This window comes from Anopheles darlingi, chromosome 3 (assembly GCF_943734745.1).
Source record: "Anopheles darlingi chromosome 3, idAnoDarlMG_H_01, whole genome shotgun sequence".
Lineage (NCBI taxonomy): Eukaryota > Metazoa > Arthropoda > Insecta > Diptera > Culicidae > Anopheles > Anopheles darlingi.
In genome coordinates, this window is record NC_064875.1 from 4,000,001 (window position 1) to 4,017,716 (window position 17,716).

The window sequence follows — 17,716 nt, forward strand, 5'->3', positions numbered from 1 at the left end:
ACAGACACATGGTTTCGCGTGGAAAAAGGTAGAGGAAAATTCCTCCACCACCCTGGTGCGTGTGGAGCCCGGTTCTCTCTTTGGTCATGTAGCTGTGTGATGAGAATTGCGCGACGTACGACGACGAATTCGATGACTAAAGACTTGTCTGTCTCTCTCTCTCTCTTCTCTCTCTCTGCCTCTGCCTTGCCGCAATAAACACTAGAAAGGCCACTAAACTGGTGAAATTACTCCAGGGAAATGTACAGAAGGGGATTCTTAAGAATTAGAGCTAAGGGAACGCTTCGCCTCGATGAACAGGGAACCGAATCGCGTGCCCCGGTATTTGGTGTATGTGTGTGTGTGTTTGTGTAGATGTGTGCGATTGTTTGGAGAAGACCGGCACCGGGACATTGACACACATTCGCGGTTCTTTTTGCGATTGTTTGTTTCTTTTTTTTGGGGGAGGTAAAAAGCACATGCTCCTGGACTGTGAAGTGTTCGGTAACGATTGTGTCACGTGTGGATATGCCTCATCAATTTCGTCGTGGTTATGGTGGCCTTCTCGACTAGACTAGCCCCTCCTGTTGCGTCCATCATTCCGAATTTCAAAATCCGGATTTCTAATTAGTAAAGAAGCAAATCAGGACAATCGACCAATGCCGGACGGACGATGAGAGCGCGAACATCACAACAATGATTCGTCATAGTCTCTACAGGGCCAGAATGCAATCGAATTCTGCGACCGAAAAAAAGATCGATCGATCAAACTACTCCAACGATCACTTTGGTATAACTAGGTATCAACACCATTTGCGCCTAGCCTTTTTGCAGCGGTCTTTGCACCCCCCTCACCTGATCTGATCCTATTCTAACTACTAACCATGGACCATGGTCTGCAGTCCATGGGGCAATAAATTAAAAACGAAAAATCCTGCGGATACGACCGCTAGTACGACCTTGATACAGTACCTCTCTCTCTCGCTCTCTCGCTCTATCGCGTGCGCATAATTTATGTACATCCTAAACCTAAAAAGGACGGAGCACCATCATCTTACCGGATGGCGAGGTTCACTCAACAGATCAACGTCCTACCCTCCACGGCGTGCCACGGCTGTGGATTGAGATTATTCGAACTGGAACTTACGGCCACTTGGCTTCCCTCGCCCGAAGGGACCCTCGAAGGACGACCATCTGACGTCTTCGCTCACGGCACCCAAATGTTTCCACCGAGATTCCGTTCCTTTGTTTCCTTTAATTTAACGTTCGATTCCGATCCCCTTCCTCCGGAGATGCCGCTGACTTCAGCTCGACACCAGCTCGAGCCCCGAAGGAATCGTTGTGGCGTTGTGGTAAGTAGCGAGGGAAGGAACTGAAAATCAGGAGCAACTGCTGCTTACTACCTCCATCTTGATGTCGAGGTCCGGTTCCGCGGACCGCGGGTGATGATGGTGGTAACCGGGAGCGGGGGAAGCGACGGAACTGCTCCGCTGTCGCTGTTCGCTCGAGCTCGCAACAGCTGCTCCCATCGTCGAGTCGTCCATGCTGCTGCTGCTGCTGCTGTTGCTGCTGTTGCTGTTGCTGCCATCGCCATCATGCACGCCACCACCGTGGTGTTCGAGCTTAAGGTTTAGCTTCGACTCGTAACCGACCATCATCATCGTATCGATCGGACTGACCGGAGACATCGCAGCCATCGCCGTCGTCGTCGTCGTCGTCGCCGCCACCATTGTCGTCGGTGTCGTCGAGAGGCTACCGCTGTGGTCGTTGTGCTGACCTTCCCGGTGACGCCGCAGGTCCACCTTCCGCTGGAACGCCTTATCGCACAGACCGCACGAGAACGGTTTGTAGCCCGAGTGTTTGCGCATGTGCGTGATCAGGTTCGAGCTCTGGCTGAACGCCTTCAGGCAGACGACACATTTGTGGGGCTTTTCACCTGTACCAGGAGAGACGGAAGAAGAGGGGAGGAAAGGGAGAAGGTGGATTACAATCTAATAGAAGGTTTCGTGGCATCCGCTTCCGTTCCCGTGCTGCAAAATCCCTGCAGCAATCTGAAGCCCGCTAGTGTAATCAATCAAAAGACTTGGAGGCACGTCGAAAGCGACGAACCCCGGACGTGTTACAGCGATAGCGCTCCCGCGAGCCGTTTAAACGAAACGACGACGACAACAACAAAAACAAAAACCGAAAAAGGAATCCCAGGACCTCCCAGACCCCGGCTACACCACCACCAAGCGGGGCCGGCCATCGCGTGCCATAAAATATGGCCAACAAGCGTTCTACGGTGCGAGCGCGACGATGAAGGATGATGACCACGCGCGGTGCAAGCGTTGCACGCGAAAACAGATTCGCAGCTACGAACGGCAAGTGGCCGGGAAGTCGGGCCCCGGCACACACACAGACAGATTAAAAGTATATTAAAGCATTGCGATGATAATTAATTTCAACAACACCAAAGTACGAACGCCATGCCATGCCATGGCCGCCTGGGACCAGCATCAAGAGCAACGACGCTTCTTGTTGTGCTGCTAAGATGCAGAGATCGGAGTAGCCTGTTGCTGCTGTTGCTGCTGCCTGGTGGCATAATTATTAAGTGTAAATATGGCGAAATGTATTGTAGGCCATCAGTTTGATCGCGGGGGTAATGCTGCACATTGCTGGCGTGCTGCTGCTGCTGGGTGCAGCCATGTTAGTGAACCTCGTTGGTTCAACATGCCACAACATGGTACAGCAGCAGCAGCAGCTGCTGCTGCTGCACCGGATTTGATCAATGAGACAACCCTAAATAGTGGGTCACTGTCCACGTTTCCTGGTACTCCCAATTACCTTTTCTAGAAGGACACTGAGGAGTGGTTGGGAGTGAAAGGAAGTCCCCCCCTCTTTTCATACGCCCCTTCGGAATCGAGGTCAAAGGACGGACGCAGCGCGCTGTCATAATTTCAATAAAACGTGATTGTTATTGCCACTTTACGTGCCACACGACAACCTCCCCCCGAAAAAGGAAGACAAAGATAAATAAAGAAGAGCAAGTCCCGGCCATCCGCAAGGTGTCAAACGGGTACAAGTTCGGGGAGGGAGTTCCCGGGAAAGCACTCATTAAACACTGCGCTAGCCCCTCGGTTTGGTGACACGCAAATCTAAAATAAACATTCAATCCATTCCGACGAAATTCGACGAACGCAAGTCGTCGACCATCCTCTTTGTCATTCTCTAACTGGCAACACGGGAACCGGGTGGCAATCAACCCGCGGGCGGGCACCCGAGACCCCGCGATAGACAATTGAGGCACGAAATGAGGTAATAAATTTGTTCAAATTTGTGCTCCATTCCCGGGTGCCGGTACGCGGTACGACGGTCTTTTGATCGTTTCGATTGGAAAGTCGCCCAAAGAACCCAGGTGCGTAAATACTGTCGGTGTGTAAATACTGTCGGTGTGTGTGTGTATGGCCGTGTCTGTGTACCTTGTAAGTGTTGAGTGAGGGTCCTAGGGTTTTCTGAAATGAACGGTTTCACTTTCCACGAACTGTGGCTCACTCGCTCGCTCGCCAGCAAAGGACTTGCAGAGAGAGGAGAGGGGTTTGGAGTGTCCATGCTACTGCAATTGAGGCTTTTGGGTTTTTCCTAGGAAATCTATCAACTGCCTGGCTGGTGTAGGTCCACCAGATCCGCACCAGCCAGCGTTCAACATGTCCAGAATGGAACAATAGCCGCAGCCGTTGCGCAGGAATCGCAACCAAGAGAGCGGCGGCGAAAGGCGCCCCACGATGAACTGGAAGCGCCACCGGCATGAGCATAAATTTGTTTTTCCCACAAAACGGGGACACATTGTGTGTGTGTGTGCTTGTTCGGTCGCTCACTAGCTTGCTTGCAGCTCCAGTGTAGTCGTTGTTGTTGTGGTCTCGGTCGGTTTTATTGGACTTCTTGTTACGGTAAAATCATGTACCCCTTCCCAGGGGGTACAGGGCGAGGCGAAAGGAGCACCCCCCGGTGGGGGTAGCATAAAAGCGACCGCGGGCCTTCCGTTCGGCGGTTGAAATTGCTCGATTGCCTAAATAAGGATATCGGCTCCACTCCATTTTGGATGCGATTCCCCCAGCACTCGATCGTTACGGTCGAGCCACCGTCAAGCACACAGACACGGACACGGGTCGATTGGGTTTCTTCCACCCCCCCGGTGGTGCACAAAACCGTTTAAGTCACTCCGGGAGCATAATCTGCAATCCGCAGCGCATCGAGCCGCAGCACAAGGGACCGACAACGGTGGTGGCAACATATTTATCACCCAACGCTCGCTCACTCGCGCCCGCAAACCGCGGACAATTGGATGCAGTTGCAGAGCGCGCCAAAGAGAGAGAGAGGAAGAGAGAGAGAGTGCGATCGTACTTATCACTGCGCTTGCGGTGGCCAACCTGGCGGCGGCGTTAGCATACACAAACATCAATTAATTTAATTAAATCAAGATATGAACTGGCCGCTTGCCGCGTGTGCGGTCGTCCGTCCGAGGTTTCCTCTCTCTCACGCGCAAACGGGATTTGCATCGGAACGCAACATCGGCCCTTTGGCCTCGCTAACGTGTGTGACTCACTACCAACCGGTGGTATGTTCGGTGCTCACCCCGGTCATTTCAATTTAGGAAAAGCTTTTCCAGCTCTTAAACAATGAATGAACCGGCCGCGGGCGACACCTAATTCACTTTTAATTGTTTTCTCGTGAAATCAAAAATGCATAAACCGTGGCCCATTGCTTAGCTGTCGTTCATGCCTTTACGAGAGTGAGCTGTTCTGTTCGGTTCGGGTCCTGGAATCGTGTCTTTGTTCACTGCGTACCGAGTATGACTGACTTTCGCTCTCTGCAAGACCTCGCGAGACGAGCTACGTGAGCATACGTTCCAGCGGAGATTAATCGTTTCATCCGGGACACTCTGGTAGGCGGCCTACGCCCCAGTGCAGACACAATCGCAACAATGCAAGCGTTGATTCATGACCGTTAATGCTGCATTACATTTTATGATCTCGCAACCATTTTAACACGTTGATTGTGTTGCCTTCGGACGTTACATTGATTTTTCCTGTAATCCAACAACGTGTCGAGAGTCATCCTGTTGTGACGTTTGAATAATGCTTCTCGAACAATCCTCCCGGAGTATGCGCTAAATCAATGAAAGACATTCGTTTAGCGCGCATCAAATTGCTTTCCAACAACATTTTTCTGTTGCTGGTAGTCCCTAGGCGCACGTGGCCGCTCCCAAGGCCATAAAGCTACTGCTGTCGTCAATCTTACTCCGCAATCTCCGGGCACACCGTGGATTCTGCGGTGCGATGAATGCTTGGCCATTGATCATCGCCGAGACACGGGAAGAACAGTGATCGAATGGAAAAACCAAAGCCCCCAAAGTGTAACACCAGTGCGACGAGCCACCGAGAAAGATCCATCGGCAAACAGCTTCCAAAAACCTCCGTCAGCACCGGCAGGCGACGTTGCAAACATCGGAGGACAAACAACAACTGACGCCTTTCAGTACTCAGCCATAGACCACTAAGCAAAGAAAAGCCGGTTTTCCATTCCAACACGGTCGCGGCACGGTCACACAAGCGAACCAAGGGAGATCCGTTTCCGAGGAGGGGCCACGCGTGCAGTCAAACAAACTAGACTGGATTGGAGACAAATTTGAACATTCCCGAACCGAACCAGGGTTCCGGGCCCAATGGAAACTCTACTGTTCGCCTTGCTTCAGCCAGCGCCTGCCGAAAAAAAAACGAGGCGGCCACGACGGTGGTACAATATTTGCCTGATTTACCGACGCACAATGCGATCGATTCACCGAGGTCTCTTCACCGCGATCCACACTCCGGCCCGAGGAAGAGACCATTTGTGCAAACGAAGTGCATTAAGATGTGCGTCTTGTGTGGAGGCTTCTAGACGCGCTTGTAAGGCCTCCCGTTCTGTCTCTCTATCTTTATCTTCTGCTCCCTCTTTTAACTGCCTTGATCGGCAGATGATGCGACTAACGAGACGCACCTCATCATACAGGAGAGCTTCTTGGTCGAAAGGGGTCCTTGAAATTGAAGCATCAATTGCGAGCTGGAGGCGTGAAAAGAACGTGGACAACAAGTAACCACAAAAAAGCGGGCATATGTTGATGAGAAGAGCATATGATCCGGCCTTGGCACCAGACCAGACACCCACAGATGCCAGACCTGGATCTTCTTGCCAGGTTGTCTGGATGACGCGTGGCAAGACATCCTCCGCAAAAGGACAATAATCGATCGCAACAGTGTGAGTATAACAACTTACCGGTGTGGATGTACGTGTGCTTCTTCATGTCCGACTTCTGGTGGAAGCGTTTGCCACAGTACTGGCAGGGGTAGGGCCGCGTGTCACTGTGGATCAGCAGATGGGTCGATAGCGTGCTGGAGCGTTTGAACGTTTTGCCGCACTGTTTACACTGCAGGACGAAGGAAACGAAACGCAAGTAAGTAAGATTAGATTCAGACACACCACAAATAGCGTCGGGACAAATTGGAATAATAAAAGTTGAAGTGATTGGCTATCGATAGCCATCGCGAGAGGCCAGTTGCTGTCCAAACCATTAAGCCACCATTCGAATGACCCCAATTCAAACCAATGGATTCGATAAACATTTCACTTTCCGTTCCCATAAAACAAAATCGCCTTAGCTGGAGCCTTAATTACAGCAGACTACGAACGACGCTCTCTGGGCGCTCTAATTGAATGCGTCACGAAACGCACGTGAAACGTTACAACAGGAGACAAAGAAGTTCTCCAAAAAGTTGCTCCAAACTCTTTCCAAATTATCAATTCATATCGAAGGACCCTCACAGACCACCTCCTAATGTGCTGACCCTCGGAGCCAACCACTACTCATTGAGTCGCGATGTTCTTCGTGATGTTTAACGTTAATGCGCTTCCTAGTCGGTTCAGGCTGGGTATTGAATCTCGGTAATAATTAAACAGCGCCAGCGGTAATTCAATTTGTCGCCCTGCGCCCTGCGGTAGCACTTGCTAATCGGGCAGGTTTGATTTATGAGTAATGGGTGACCCTGGACCTGGCCCCCCGCGGGAGGACTGTAGGGAACCGGAGACCGTGAAGGCCACCGGATGGTTCCCTGGTCACATTCTTGGTTGGTAATTTAATTATAGCGCGCATACACACACACACGGGAGAGAGGCCACATCGGAGGGAGCAGTAGCAGATGCACCTTCGACCTCGTTCGTAGCACTAACCACGGAAGTAGCTCCCGCTAGGCGAGGCCCTCGTAGCTCATTTGCCGATTACATATTCATGAGGTGCCGGCCGTCATCCCTAAATTATGGATGTTAGTGACTCCCGACGTGTGACTCCAAAAAGCAAACGGACGGACGGACAGGCGGGCTTTTACGCCTTGATTATAAATCAATACCAAACATAAGTGCTGGCCACTTGTCTGCCAGCCAGTGAACAGGCGCTAGCGTAGAGATTCACGGCGTGGCGTCGCGATCGGATGAATGATTCTCACTTCCTGTCCTACTTCTGCGAGCTTCAAGCATAAAGGGATCTTTTGAGGAATTAGACCATGACCGCGTCTGTTGTCTGTCCTAAAGGTATTTTTCGGGACAGACAACAGACGCGCCAAAACGCACACCGAGGAGAGTGCGCATGGTCGAATGGCTTCGCTCATCTTCTTCGGACATGATTGCACCATCATGTCGGTGCCGGTGACGGTACACACAACGTGACCTGATTACATTAGCATAAACTCTCCCTCACCACCCACCATTCTTTCTCTCTCTCTCTCTCTCTCCTTCTCCTCTCGTGGAACCGTGTGACCGATAATTTATGAACCTGCGAGACACTCGAACTGATCAGCGGCCATCACTTGTCCAAACACCGCTGGCACCACACCATCACCATAGTGGTGGTCCCCGGTGTTAGCTACCGATCGCCGTTCTCGGCCCATTGGGACGAGTTTTTCCCTTTGACGAGCCGCACCGCAACCGCAACAACTCCCGCGACACCTCAATTTGTCACCCGAAGGGAAGCGGAACGGAAGTGGCGCAAACAAAGCGAACGCTCTCCGAAATCGAGAAGCTGTGACTGGACTGGACCTCCCGGCGGTGACCGGGATGCTTACAACAACGAGAGTGAGCGAGAAGGTGGACACACACACACACACACACACACACACACACACACACACACACACACACACACACACACACGTCCGGCGCACTTGAGCAAATAGTGTCGATCTTGCTCGTTGGTTCGTTTTTTCCACCCCAGGAAGGGGAAAAGATCACTTCTCAGCGATTCATACGCACAGTTGAATCAATGTCCGCCCTAGCCAGCGTATGTGTGTGTGTGTGAGTCGTGGTGGACGAGCGGTGTCCAATTGAATCTCTTTCCCGTGGGTCTTTGTTCGGGGGGGGGGGGGGGGGGGCGATTGATTGTTTCCAAATATCCTTTTTTATTCTTTCCAGAAGAATGGGAATTCAAGCGAGCGTAATGAAGAACACACACCTCAACCACCTCGAGACGCTCGAGTTCTAATTGTGCTGGAGTGGTGAGAAAGACAAACATCCCGGGAGTTTCGGTTTGAGGCACGTGGAACGAATCTTTACTTTGTAGTTCAAGTGGAATGGAAGATCTTCCCTCGGCTTGAAACACATATTAAGGACGACTAATTGGAGCCAATTGATGCTAAGGACTTTTCTAAGATGATGCTAGGAGGTCCTTTAACGTACAATTCCGATTGTGAAGAGTTTTTGGAAGAGTTGAACCCTGGGATAACTAATGAGACCTTACATCATCCGCGAGAGATCTGTTTTCAAACATTATCCTCAAACTTAATTGACATAATCCACATAAAGTTGCATAGTTTAATCTCAAATTTGAGCAACTGTGATGATTAAAATCAGGAAAAACATTATTCGGAGTCCAAATAAAAGGCTCAACCAACGAACGTGTTGTGTATATCTTGTCCCAAATTATTACAAAAAAAATCCAATCCTCTCCAAAATTATCTCAAGAAATCCGAGTACGCTACTCACCTGATAAAGCTTGACGCTCTTCTTGGTTTCGCCAACTGCACCATTTACGATCGATGACGCCTGATGGCTATGGTGATGATGATGATGATGTTGATGTGGATGATGCTGGTGCCCGTGAAGAGAAGACGAATCGTTTGAGCTACCGTAAGGACTGTCCGAGTGTGCAGTCGAATCGGGCCGTGCCGGTCCAGCCTCCAGCTTGTAGCTCATCAGCTCCTGTCCACCGCTCCCCGTACCCATCACCATCACTTTGCTATCACTCTCACTACCGATCCCAATCGGCCCAATTGTCGTTTCCCCTACCAACCCAGCACTACCGGCACTTCCGCTGTTGCTGTTGCTGTTGCTGCTGCTGCTACTCATCCGTGCACACATCACCGCACCGCCGACACGCGATTCGTGGTTAGCGTTCTTCACACCCTCCAGGTTGTTGTTGTTGTTGTGGTTGTGGTTGGCCGGATTAAGTACGTAGACGTCCGTTTTGTTCTGACGCAACACCTCGAGGTTACGCTGTTGCTGCTGCAGATGCGTATAGTAGCCCTTGCTGATCTTGCTGTAGTTGAAGTAGTCCTGCATCGAGGAGGACGTCGGTCCTGACGCCGCAGAAGCTGACGGTGCCCGGCGACTTAGTAGACTGTTGTATTCGGTTAGGATGCGTGCGGTTTCGCGCTGACGATGTTGCTGCTGCTGCCGTTGGAGCGTTTCACTGAACGAACCATCCATCTGATGCTCGCCAGCCGACGAGTCATCCTCCGCCTCATCGCCATCGTTTTCGATGTCGATGTTGCTCTGCTGGTCACCATCGAGCGTTTCCTTCTCGCACATACTGGCCGGTGACCAGATGTGGATCGGATGATGCCGACCATGGTGCGGTGTAGAGCTCGATGGTTTCAGCGACAGATTGAGGGGCATATCTTCATCTGAGGGGAAGATAGAGGAGAACATCCACAGCCGTAAGCAAACCCCGGAACCACCTTAATTCGCTGCAGAAAACCTACCAATGATCTCTTCTTTTTCCGGTGTTAACGCATAATCACGACCACCGCTACTGTTGAGGTTCGGTGAAACGGGCGTACTGAGTGGTTGCTGTGGTAACAGGAACTGTGGCCACAGAAAGGCCGCTCCGGAGTAGAACAGTGGGTTGTATAGCAGTGGTATATCTGTGGTCATGGCGGAAACATGGTTAAGACAGCTCCAACGATCGCGCGCAACGGCCAAACTTACCTCGAGGATTCCACTTTTGACCGAGCACGGAACTGAAGGCGGACGCACGCTGTATAAGGCTGGCCGAGGATGCATTGAGCGCTGTCAGCGCGCTGACGGCCGGCGGTGTCTGACCGACCGGTGGCGAAGGTGGTGGCGATAAGTGGTCCATTGCTGTGAACGAACAATCCGAACGGAACCGGAAATAGGTCAGCGTTTGTTGGCGGCACATCCATGGCACACGTGATTGTCACGATTGACGTTTCTCCTCTGACGTCACACGGTCCTCCACATTCTCGATTATCTCTTCCGCTGTGCTGTGCTCCAGCGTTCCCTCGATTGTATCAACCTAATTTGTTAATGCTTTTCAATTATGGTAAGCACACGATGGCCACACACCCCAGCCACTTGTTGGTGGTGCCAAGTGGTCACTCAAGCGGTGATGGAGCGCGTGTGGTGCTCCCTCAACCCTGACACTCCGGTCTCCGGGGGGGTTGTTTGGGCAGTGGAGCAACAAATTGATTAATCCTACCTCTTGTTCCCTTGTTGCCACCACCGACGTTCAACAAGTCGGGAATCAGAGTTTAGCGGGAGGGAAAGGGCGGGTGGTCCCTGACAACATACTCAACCGTGCTCCAAGCATTACGAAGGGCGCTGAACGGTGTTTGGGTATCGTGCACAGGGCCATAAGCAAATGTTTGTGAATAAATAACACTGATAGCACCCCGGTGGGACGGACGGAACGGGTTGGGACTTGATTGATAGATAAACAATGGAAGAACAGAGGCCCGGGAAGTAGTAGAGACCTAGTGTGCCAGCTCTAATCACCTGGGAATCACTGGCAGGTGGGGAGGAGGCAGGAGGAGGAGGAGGAGGGCAGGATTAATGTGATCTCGGCCGTGGAGTGTGGTGATAAATGCGCCTGGAATGTGCCCGGCTGGTCACATAAAGGCAACACCTAGGGTTGTTTGCCTATCATGAGCGAGATGTCGTTTTGATCTGTTTGACAAGATCGTAGTTGGCGTTTACCCTAGCGCCGTGCTAGATCGATATTGTTCACTTAAGGAGCCTCAGTGGTTTTGTATTCTACCTCAATGCTGTATAGTCAACTTACTTTCGGTGGACTTTAGCCAACTATGTTTTTTGATTCTTGAATCCAAAACGCTTTCCTGTGAATACTTGATGCTGTTGCGCGTCATACAATTCAATACTTCGCGGTCGGTAATGTCCGTCTTTCGTTCGATAGTCACCTCACCTTCACCCGGAGACCCCAAGGGGTTTTATTCGAATTTAATTGCAATTTAATGCACTGGAAAGCACGCTGCACAATGCTGCAGAAGCAAAGAGACAGCGCACAGAATGCGTCACCTGAAACGACGGGCGACCCAAATAAATGTATTCTTGGTGGAATCAGAGACCGCCAGTGCGCCAGGCGACAGGATCCATGCAACAAACCGCAGGCCCTGCGGTGCAATGGGCGGTACGTGGAGGGGGGGGGGGGGGCAATGTTTGCATAGCGGGCTCTTTAGATTTACTCCCTAAAAGCCTACAATTATCCTGCCATCAGGCCACCGGAGGGGGAAACGGAAGGCAACGGAAGTGACCGGGGACCCACTGCGGGTGCACGGTGCCTCCGGCGAACCCTGTTCCCTGCTCTTCCTGCCTTGGTGGCAGGCTTCTCCGCATCGCACTGATGATCGATTGCGGTGGTGGAAAAGTTGGCTAGCGAGGACGCGACACTTCATTCTGGTCTGGTTCCCTGGTTCTCCTCTGCCTGGATTGTCCTCTGATAAGCTGGTGGCACGAACGATGAGCAAATTGTTTTTTAATTGATACCGTGATTACACACTCCCTTTGGACCTCCTTCTCGGTTCCCTTGCTGGCAGTCCTGTCATAGGCCAGCAGCAGTAGCGGTTGGAGTTCGCGGTTGGGGTCCGGTCCGGTTGTTGTATTGATTTTAGTTTGGATTTTGTTTTGAAAGCAAATGACACCCTTCAGTGCTTGTTTGCTTGCTGTGGGTGTGTGTGTCATCGTATCGATCGATTGGCCATCGCTTAAAGGATAGATATGATACTCGCTGGACACATACGCCTACTGCTGTAGCTGCGGTCCAACTTTGTACACCTTTTCATCACACAACAGCTGCTCTAAATATTCTCCTTTGATATTCTCCTCACAAGCGGCTCCTTCGAGGATGCGATCGAGGAATTCTGCTTCAAAATCGCGACCTCTGATCAAAGGCAGAAGCACGAGCGCGATGTTTTCATAACAAAAAAAATCACGACCTGAACGACGCGAATTATCAGCATAGCAAAAAAACCGACAACGACGAAACAGAGCGCAAGAAGGAGCGATCGTCTTCTCGTTCACCTTCTGCGCGGATCACGCGCCCAAACAACCTGCACATCATCACATGCTCTCGCGGTACGCACTTCGCCTGCTGGCAGGTGCGCCCGATCATGACCTGACGATGACGATGTCGACGATCGATGTCCGATGTCCGATGCCCCCGAGAATGATTCTCGTTCGCGATAGAAATGCTTCCAATGAATCGAATCTGGATACGATGATCGATCGATCGATCGATGCTGGTCCAAGCAGCAAAAGGATTTCGATGTTTTGAGGATAAGAGCCTGACGTTCGATCCGCGATCAATCAAATCCGCTGACTCTGGGACTCCTGGAACTGGGACTTCCGTTCCGTTCTGCGTGTAGCTCACCTTGACGTTCCGGCGGGGGGAGTATGTTGCCCACGATGAATCGTTGCTGATCGGCTCCACCCAACAGGTATCCCAATATGTGTTTTTTGCACTGTCCTGGTTTGCTTCACGGTTTCACTTCCACTATCCCGGTCACTTCCCGGGTTTCCGCAACACTACACAAAGCGGATCCTTTCGTCGTCGGATTTTCCGGAACGAGATGATCTTTGTTATTCCGCGAAAGAATAAAACCCAATGCCTGTAGTCACCGTCAAATCACTGGCACCCGTTCATTGCACGACGATCTGGTTTATCATCGCGCGCTTTCACACTCACTGTCACTGTGTCCGGTCTTAGAAGCTCGGGACAAGGATCACCGAGAGAAATCACGCAATACCGCGAACGCGAACCTCTGCAACGGTGGGTCTGTACGAACACCGAACCCAAAAGCGTGGTGTTAAGGATGAGCTCACGGCGTACGGAGAGCAGTCGTCGTCGTCGTCGTCAGAGCACGTCCGTTCGATCGGGTGCCCAGCACCTGAGTGTTCTCGATGCCGGCACCGATCGTACGAAGGAAGCGCGCGTCTCGTATCGTATCGAAGGAGGACCGGTCTCCGGTCGGTGAGCGAGGGCGCAAAGGGTGCAACAAACCCGAATGCTGAGCCAGCAGCCGTAGCATAACAGCCGGTCGTGCGCGCGCGAAGGCGAAGAACCGGACAAAGGCGAAACCGCGTAAACCGTCCTCGTCGGGTGTCAGTTGTGAGTGTGTAGTGCTCGTGTGGCGGTGTGGTCCGAGCACCTTTTTTGATAGGAGGGGGGTAGCAGGGAAAGGAAGATGGGGAGCGGTGAAGCTCGCGCTTACCGAAGGATGTGCCGTGAGTGAGATGGGCTGAGAAGAAGGAAGTGATAGTTGGTCTCACTCACGGGCGACGCATCGTTGGTTTCCGTTGTCCTGTGCCAGGATTAGCCTGACCAGGCTCGTCCTTTCTTCCTCTCTCTCTCTTTCTCCCTCTCTTTCGCTCTCTTTCTCGCAAAGAGGGGGACAGCTTTAATGGCTCGCGAGACTAATTTCCATTTTTCAACCCCCAACCCTTGGAGACCCTCATTGAGTACCCTCATCGGGGGGAAAAAGGCTAGTGCTATAGCTAGGCAGATTCACCCCGTTCAGGGAGAATGTTCGTTTGGTGGTTCACATCGAGCGTCAACTACCCAGGTCGGTTGACGTTTGGCTGTGGATTGAATTGGTAATGTGAGTTTGGTATAAGATAGGGCTGCCCGTGTTTTTTTTTTTTATTTCGCTTCCAAGCTGAGGTAACGGCCACTGCTGCGATGAGGGTGCCATCAGAATTTGAGACAGCAGGCAGTAGGGTAAGCGAACGAGATTCGCTGGAAGTCAAAGCACCCCTCGGCTTTCTGGGGATGAGTACGCGTCTTGTGGGAGGGGGGGGGGGGCTAGAGCCCGGCCTCTCTACGAGCCTGCATGTGACTGTACCAGGTAAGGTTTGAGGTAAATGCTCCTTTTAACGCTCAATCGAAGGCGAGTGGCGATGATTTTAACCGTTTCTTTTAAAGTTTTTTTTTTATATTTTGGTTTGCCCTTAAACTACTATTACATTGCGAATACATTTCAAATCAATTTATGTGTGACGAGCCATCTGCATAACCGCATATTTGAAACGATACGTTTAACTTTGTTCTGCTCTGCTCTTAACGTTTAATATAGAATTCTTTTTCATACATCGGGATCACATTGGCGCGGCGCAAAGGTTGATAATAAATACAAATAATACAAATAATAATTGAATAATAAAAGGATCAGAAAATACCATAGATCAGATCATTTCATTAATATGTACATAAACAATGAAATTGGATTGAGAAATGATTATTAAGCTGATCTTTCCTCCATGTTAATGCAACTGAACCAAATGCTCTCGTTTTTGGTAATTTAAACTTACATACATCGGGATCACATTGGCGCGGCGCAAAGGTTGATAATAAATACAAATAATACAAATAATAATTGAATAATAAAAGGATCAGAAAATACCATAGATCAGATCATTTCATTAATATGTACATAAACAATGAAATTGGATTGAGAAATGATTATTAAGCTGATCTTTCCTCCATGTTAATGCAACTGAACCAAATGCTCTCGTTTTTGGTAATTTAAACTTACACTTTCTATTTACCATGCCTGTTAACCTTTCTAATTAAACACTGAACGCAGCTCAACTTATAACTAGATTCGGTGATAAATTTTGTGGTAAACTAATAACTCGAGGTCACTGAGTTATCAATTTTTTAAACATTCCTTTCTTCGTATTGTCTGGCTATAATATCAGGACGATTAGTAAATTTAATACTAATGTTATGTTGAAATGCTGATACTTAGTTAAAATATTTGTTATTTGAATTATGTGCCCAGTTGTTAGTCAAACACAGCAACTCATTTAGGGTTTATCTTTTCTACTTGTTAGATATTCATGTATGCTTATGTAAATATTCTAAAACGTATTTTTCCGCACAAATCGCGCACATGTTACACCCATTACCAAGCACCACAATCAATGACAGTTTCGAGCATGTTGAAAATCCGTTACAAACCCCCTCCCCCCTCCACCGTTTGAGACCTTTACTTTTCCCACCGCCAGATGCTCCCAGATTACCCCACGGGCCATCCCACCGCACCAGGCACCAGACCGCCATCATGATGACGATCATGAAGGTGCCCGCACATATCATCGAGGGTCGCACAACAGCGACAATGCCGGAATAGGAATGTTCTACAACTCCATAGCCTGCCTAGAGTACAAAGACTTTTCAAATCAAAAATGGCTTCCTATTTTTCTCTCTCTCTTTTTCTGTTCTGTTTGTCTCTCTATTCCCCTCACTGCCACGATGACACCTCAAGCTGGCTCGAGGTGATAACGATTATGGGTGTATGGCCGCCATTTCCGGGAAAACCTCGACCCCTGACCGTGAGACCGAACGTGAACGTTGGTTTCGCTGTTCGGTGTTCGTTGTGCGCCTCCATCTTCCTTCCTTTCACCATCCCGCAATCCCCAGCCTTTTTTCGGGCGACGAACGTAACTAAAAAGGCGCGATTTGTGTGTTTCCCTCGGATGGGAGCCGTAGGTGTAGAAACAAGAATTAGTAACGGAAAGTCACGTGCCCCAAGTTTTACGCTTCGTTGGCCACCGATCGATCGTACACACAGCGTGCGCTGCCGCAGCAAAAGCAAGACGCTCAAAAAGCGTCGAAGAAGAAAGAAGATCCCCGGTTCGTGGCGGTTTATGTTGATCCCGATGATGATCATGATGATGATTGCGATGGTGTACACGATGATGATGATGACGATGATGCGAGTGATTCTACATCCACGGGCCAGTCAGAGGTCCTTTGCGTTGGTCATAAAGTAGGAGTGAGTGAGTGAGTGAGAGAACGAGAGAGTGAGAGCTCCGGCGATGGCTCGCGCCACAACAGCTGGTTGAAGCCATCCATCCGTCCGCTCGCCATCATCCAGGTGGGGAAGGGGAACTGTTATTACACATCCCAGCGTGACCCTTCCGTGTGCACTCGCATGTTGCGAGGACGCGTGCGCCCAATTGTGTTGCCAACCGAGCTGACCATTGGCAGGGGCGCTAAGGAAGGGGAAGGTGCTTCGGCGAAGGGTGCAAGTTGCGCGCGCCAAACCAACGGAGCGACGCGAATGACTTAAGTGTGCCGCGGCGACCAACCTCCCCACCCTTTTCGAAGTTCGGAACCGTTTGACCTAGCGTAGGGATGATGATTACGAGCGTCATCGGAATGATTTGCGTTGGTTGGATTTGGTGTATTTGGTTTTTAGTCATTTTAGGAAAGATTTCACTGTTTGTAGAAATAATAGAGGAACAGCACTCATTGTGGCTGTGGAGAGCAACAGCTGCACTCGCACTAGCACACCGTTGATGATGATGATGATGCAGGATTTATGTTATTACATCTTTCTGAAAAAAGAGAGGAGCAAGATAATTAAATCAACTGTATAGTTTTCTACTTAAAGGAAAATTATGCATCGCAAATCAAATGTATCAACATTGAGCATATTTTTAGTAGCTTCTGTAAGCAAATGAAAAAACTCGACAAGAGAAACAGGAAGACAAACATTCAAACTCCAATCTGGTGTACATTTTAAGTCTTCTCAGCGAAATGCTACTGTCCACCTTGGCTAATAACGGCTATAGTACTCTCTTTTCAAATAAAGGTCTGAAGCAAAGGCAAGAGTCAGTTAAAAAACACTATTGTATCACACTATTTTAATATTTCATGCTCCAATTAAAAACAATAATTGTGTTCTGCTGCTCACTGTTGAGCATTGGGAAACAATAAACACTTGGCACAAATCTTTCGTGCGACATCCCCACCAACCAACCAGCATATCTACCTTTTGCTAGTTTGTTGGCCCCGCAAACAAACAAAGCGAGCACCGGGAGTTCATATGGAAATCTTTTGCCCAGCAAATGGTGCAGAGCTTCTCCTGGTTCAACGACGCGCGCGCAACCGCTTATCTAATGAGCTATTCATAAAACCACCATTTTCTACGCCGTGTTCCTATACCCCCCCTTTACCAATGGCCGACCCCCTGGGAAGCCCCTCGATACGATGGCGTAGCAGCAGCAATCACATTCAATGCCGTCACCCGTCAGAAGCCATAGCAAAACCCGCATAAGCCCCCGGGGCCCAGGTCAACATTACTCTAGGTTCAATCACATGGCGGGGTGACTTACACAGGATAAAATGAGG

The 17,716-nt window shown here is 50.1% G+C and overlaps 1 protein-coding gene across 2 annotated transcripts in view; it reads right to left on the minus strand.

Annotated features, from left to right (window-relative positions):
* LOC125956406 (fez family zinc finger protein erm) overlaps positions 1-13,544 on the minus strand; it is a 14,041-nt gene extending 497 nt beyond the window's left edge. Inside the window, exons 1-6 of one of the 2 annotated variants that reach the window (XM_049688233.1) lie at positions 12,950-13,544; positions 10,252-10,404; positions 10,026-10,187; positions 9,028-9,947; positions 6,274-6,424; positions 1-1,915 (exon numbers count right to left, since the gene is read on the minus strand). The exon at positions 1-1,915 is cut by the window's left edge and continues 497 nt beyond it. In XM_049688233.1, coding sequence (XP_049544190.1) covers positions 1,359-1,915; positions 6,274-6,424; positions 9,028-9,947; positions 10,026-10,187; positions 10,252-10,402 — 1,941 coding nt within the window. In that variant the 5' untranslated portion in view covers positions 10,403-10,404; positions 12,950-13,544 and the 3' untranslated portion in view covers positions 1-1,358. Of the gene's footprint in view, positions 1,916-6,273; positions 6,425-9,027; positions 9,948-10,025; positions 10,188-10,251; positions 11,646-12,949 lie in introns of those variants that run through there. The other variant, XM_049688232.1, reaches the window with a different exon arrangement.
* Between the last annotated feature and the right edge of the window lie 4,172 nt (positions 13,545-17,716).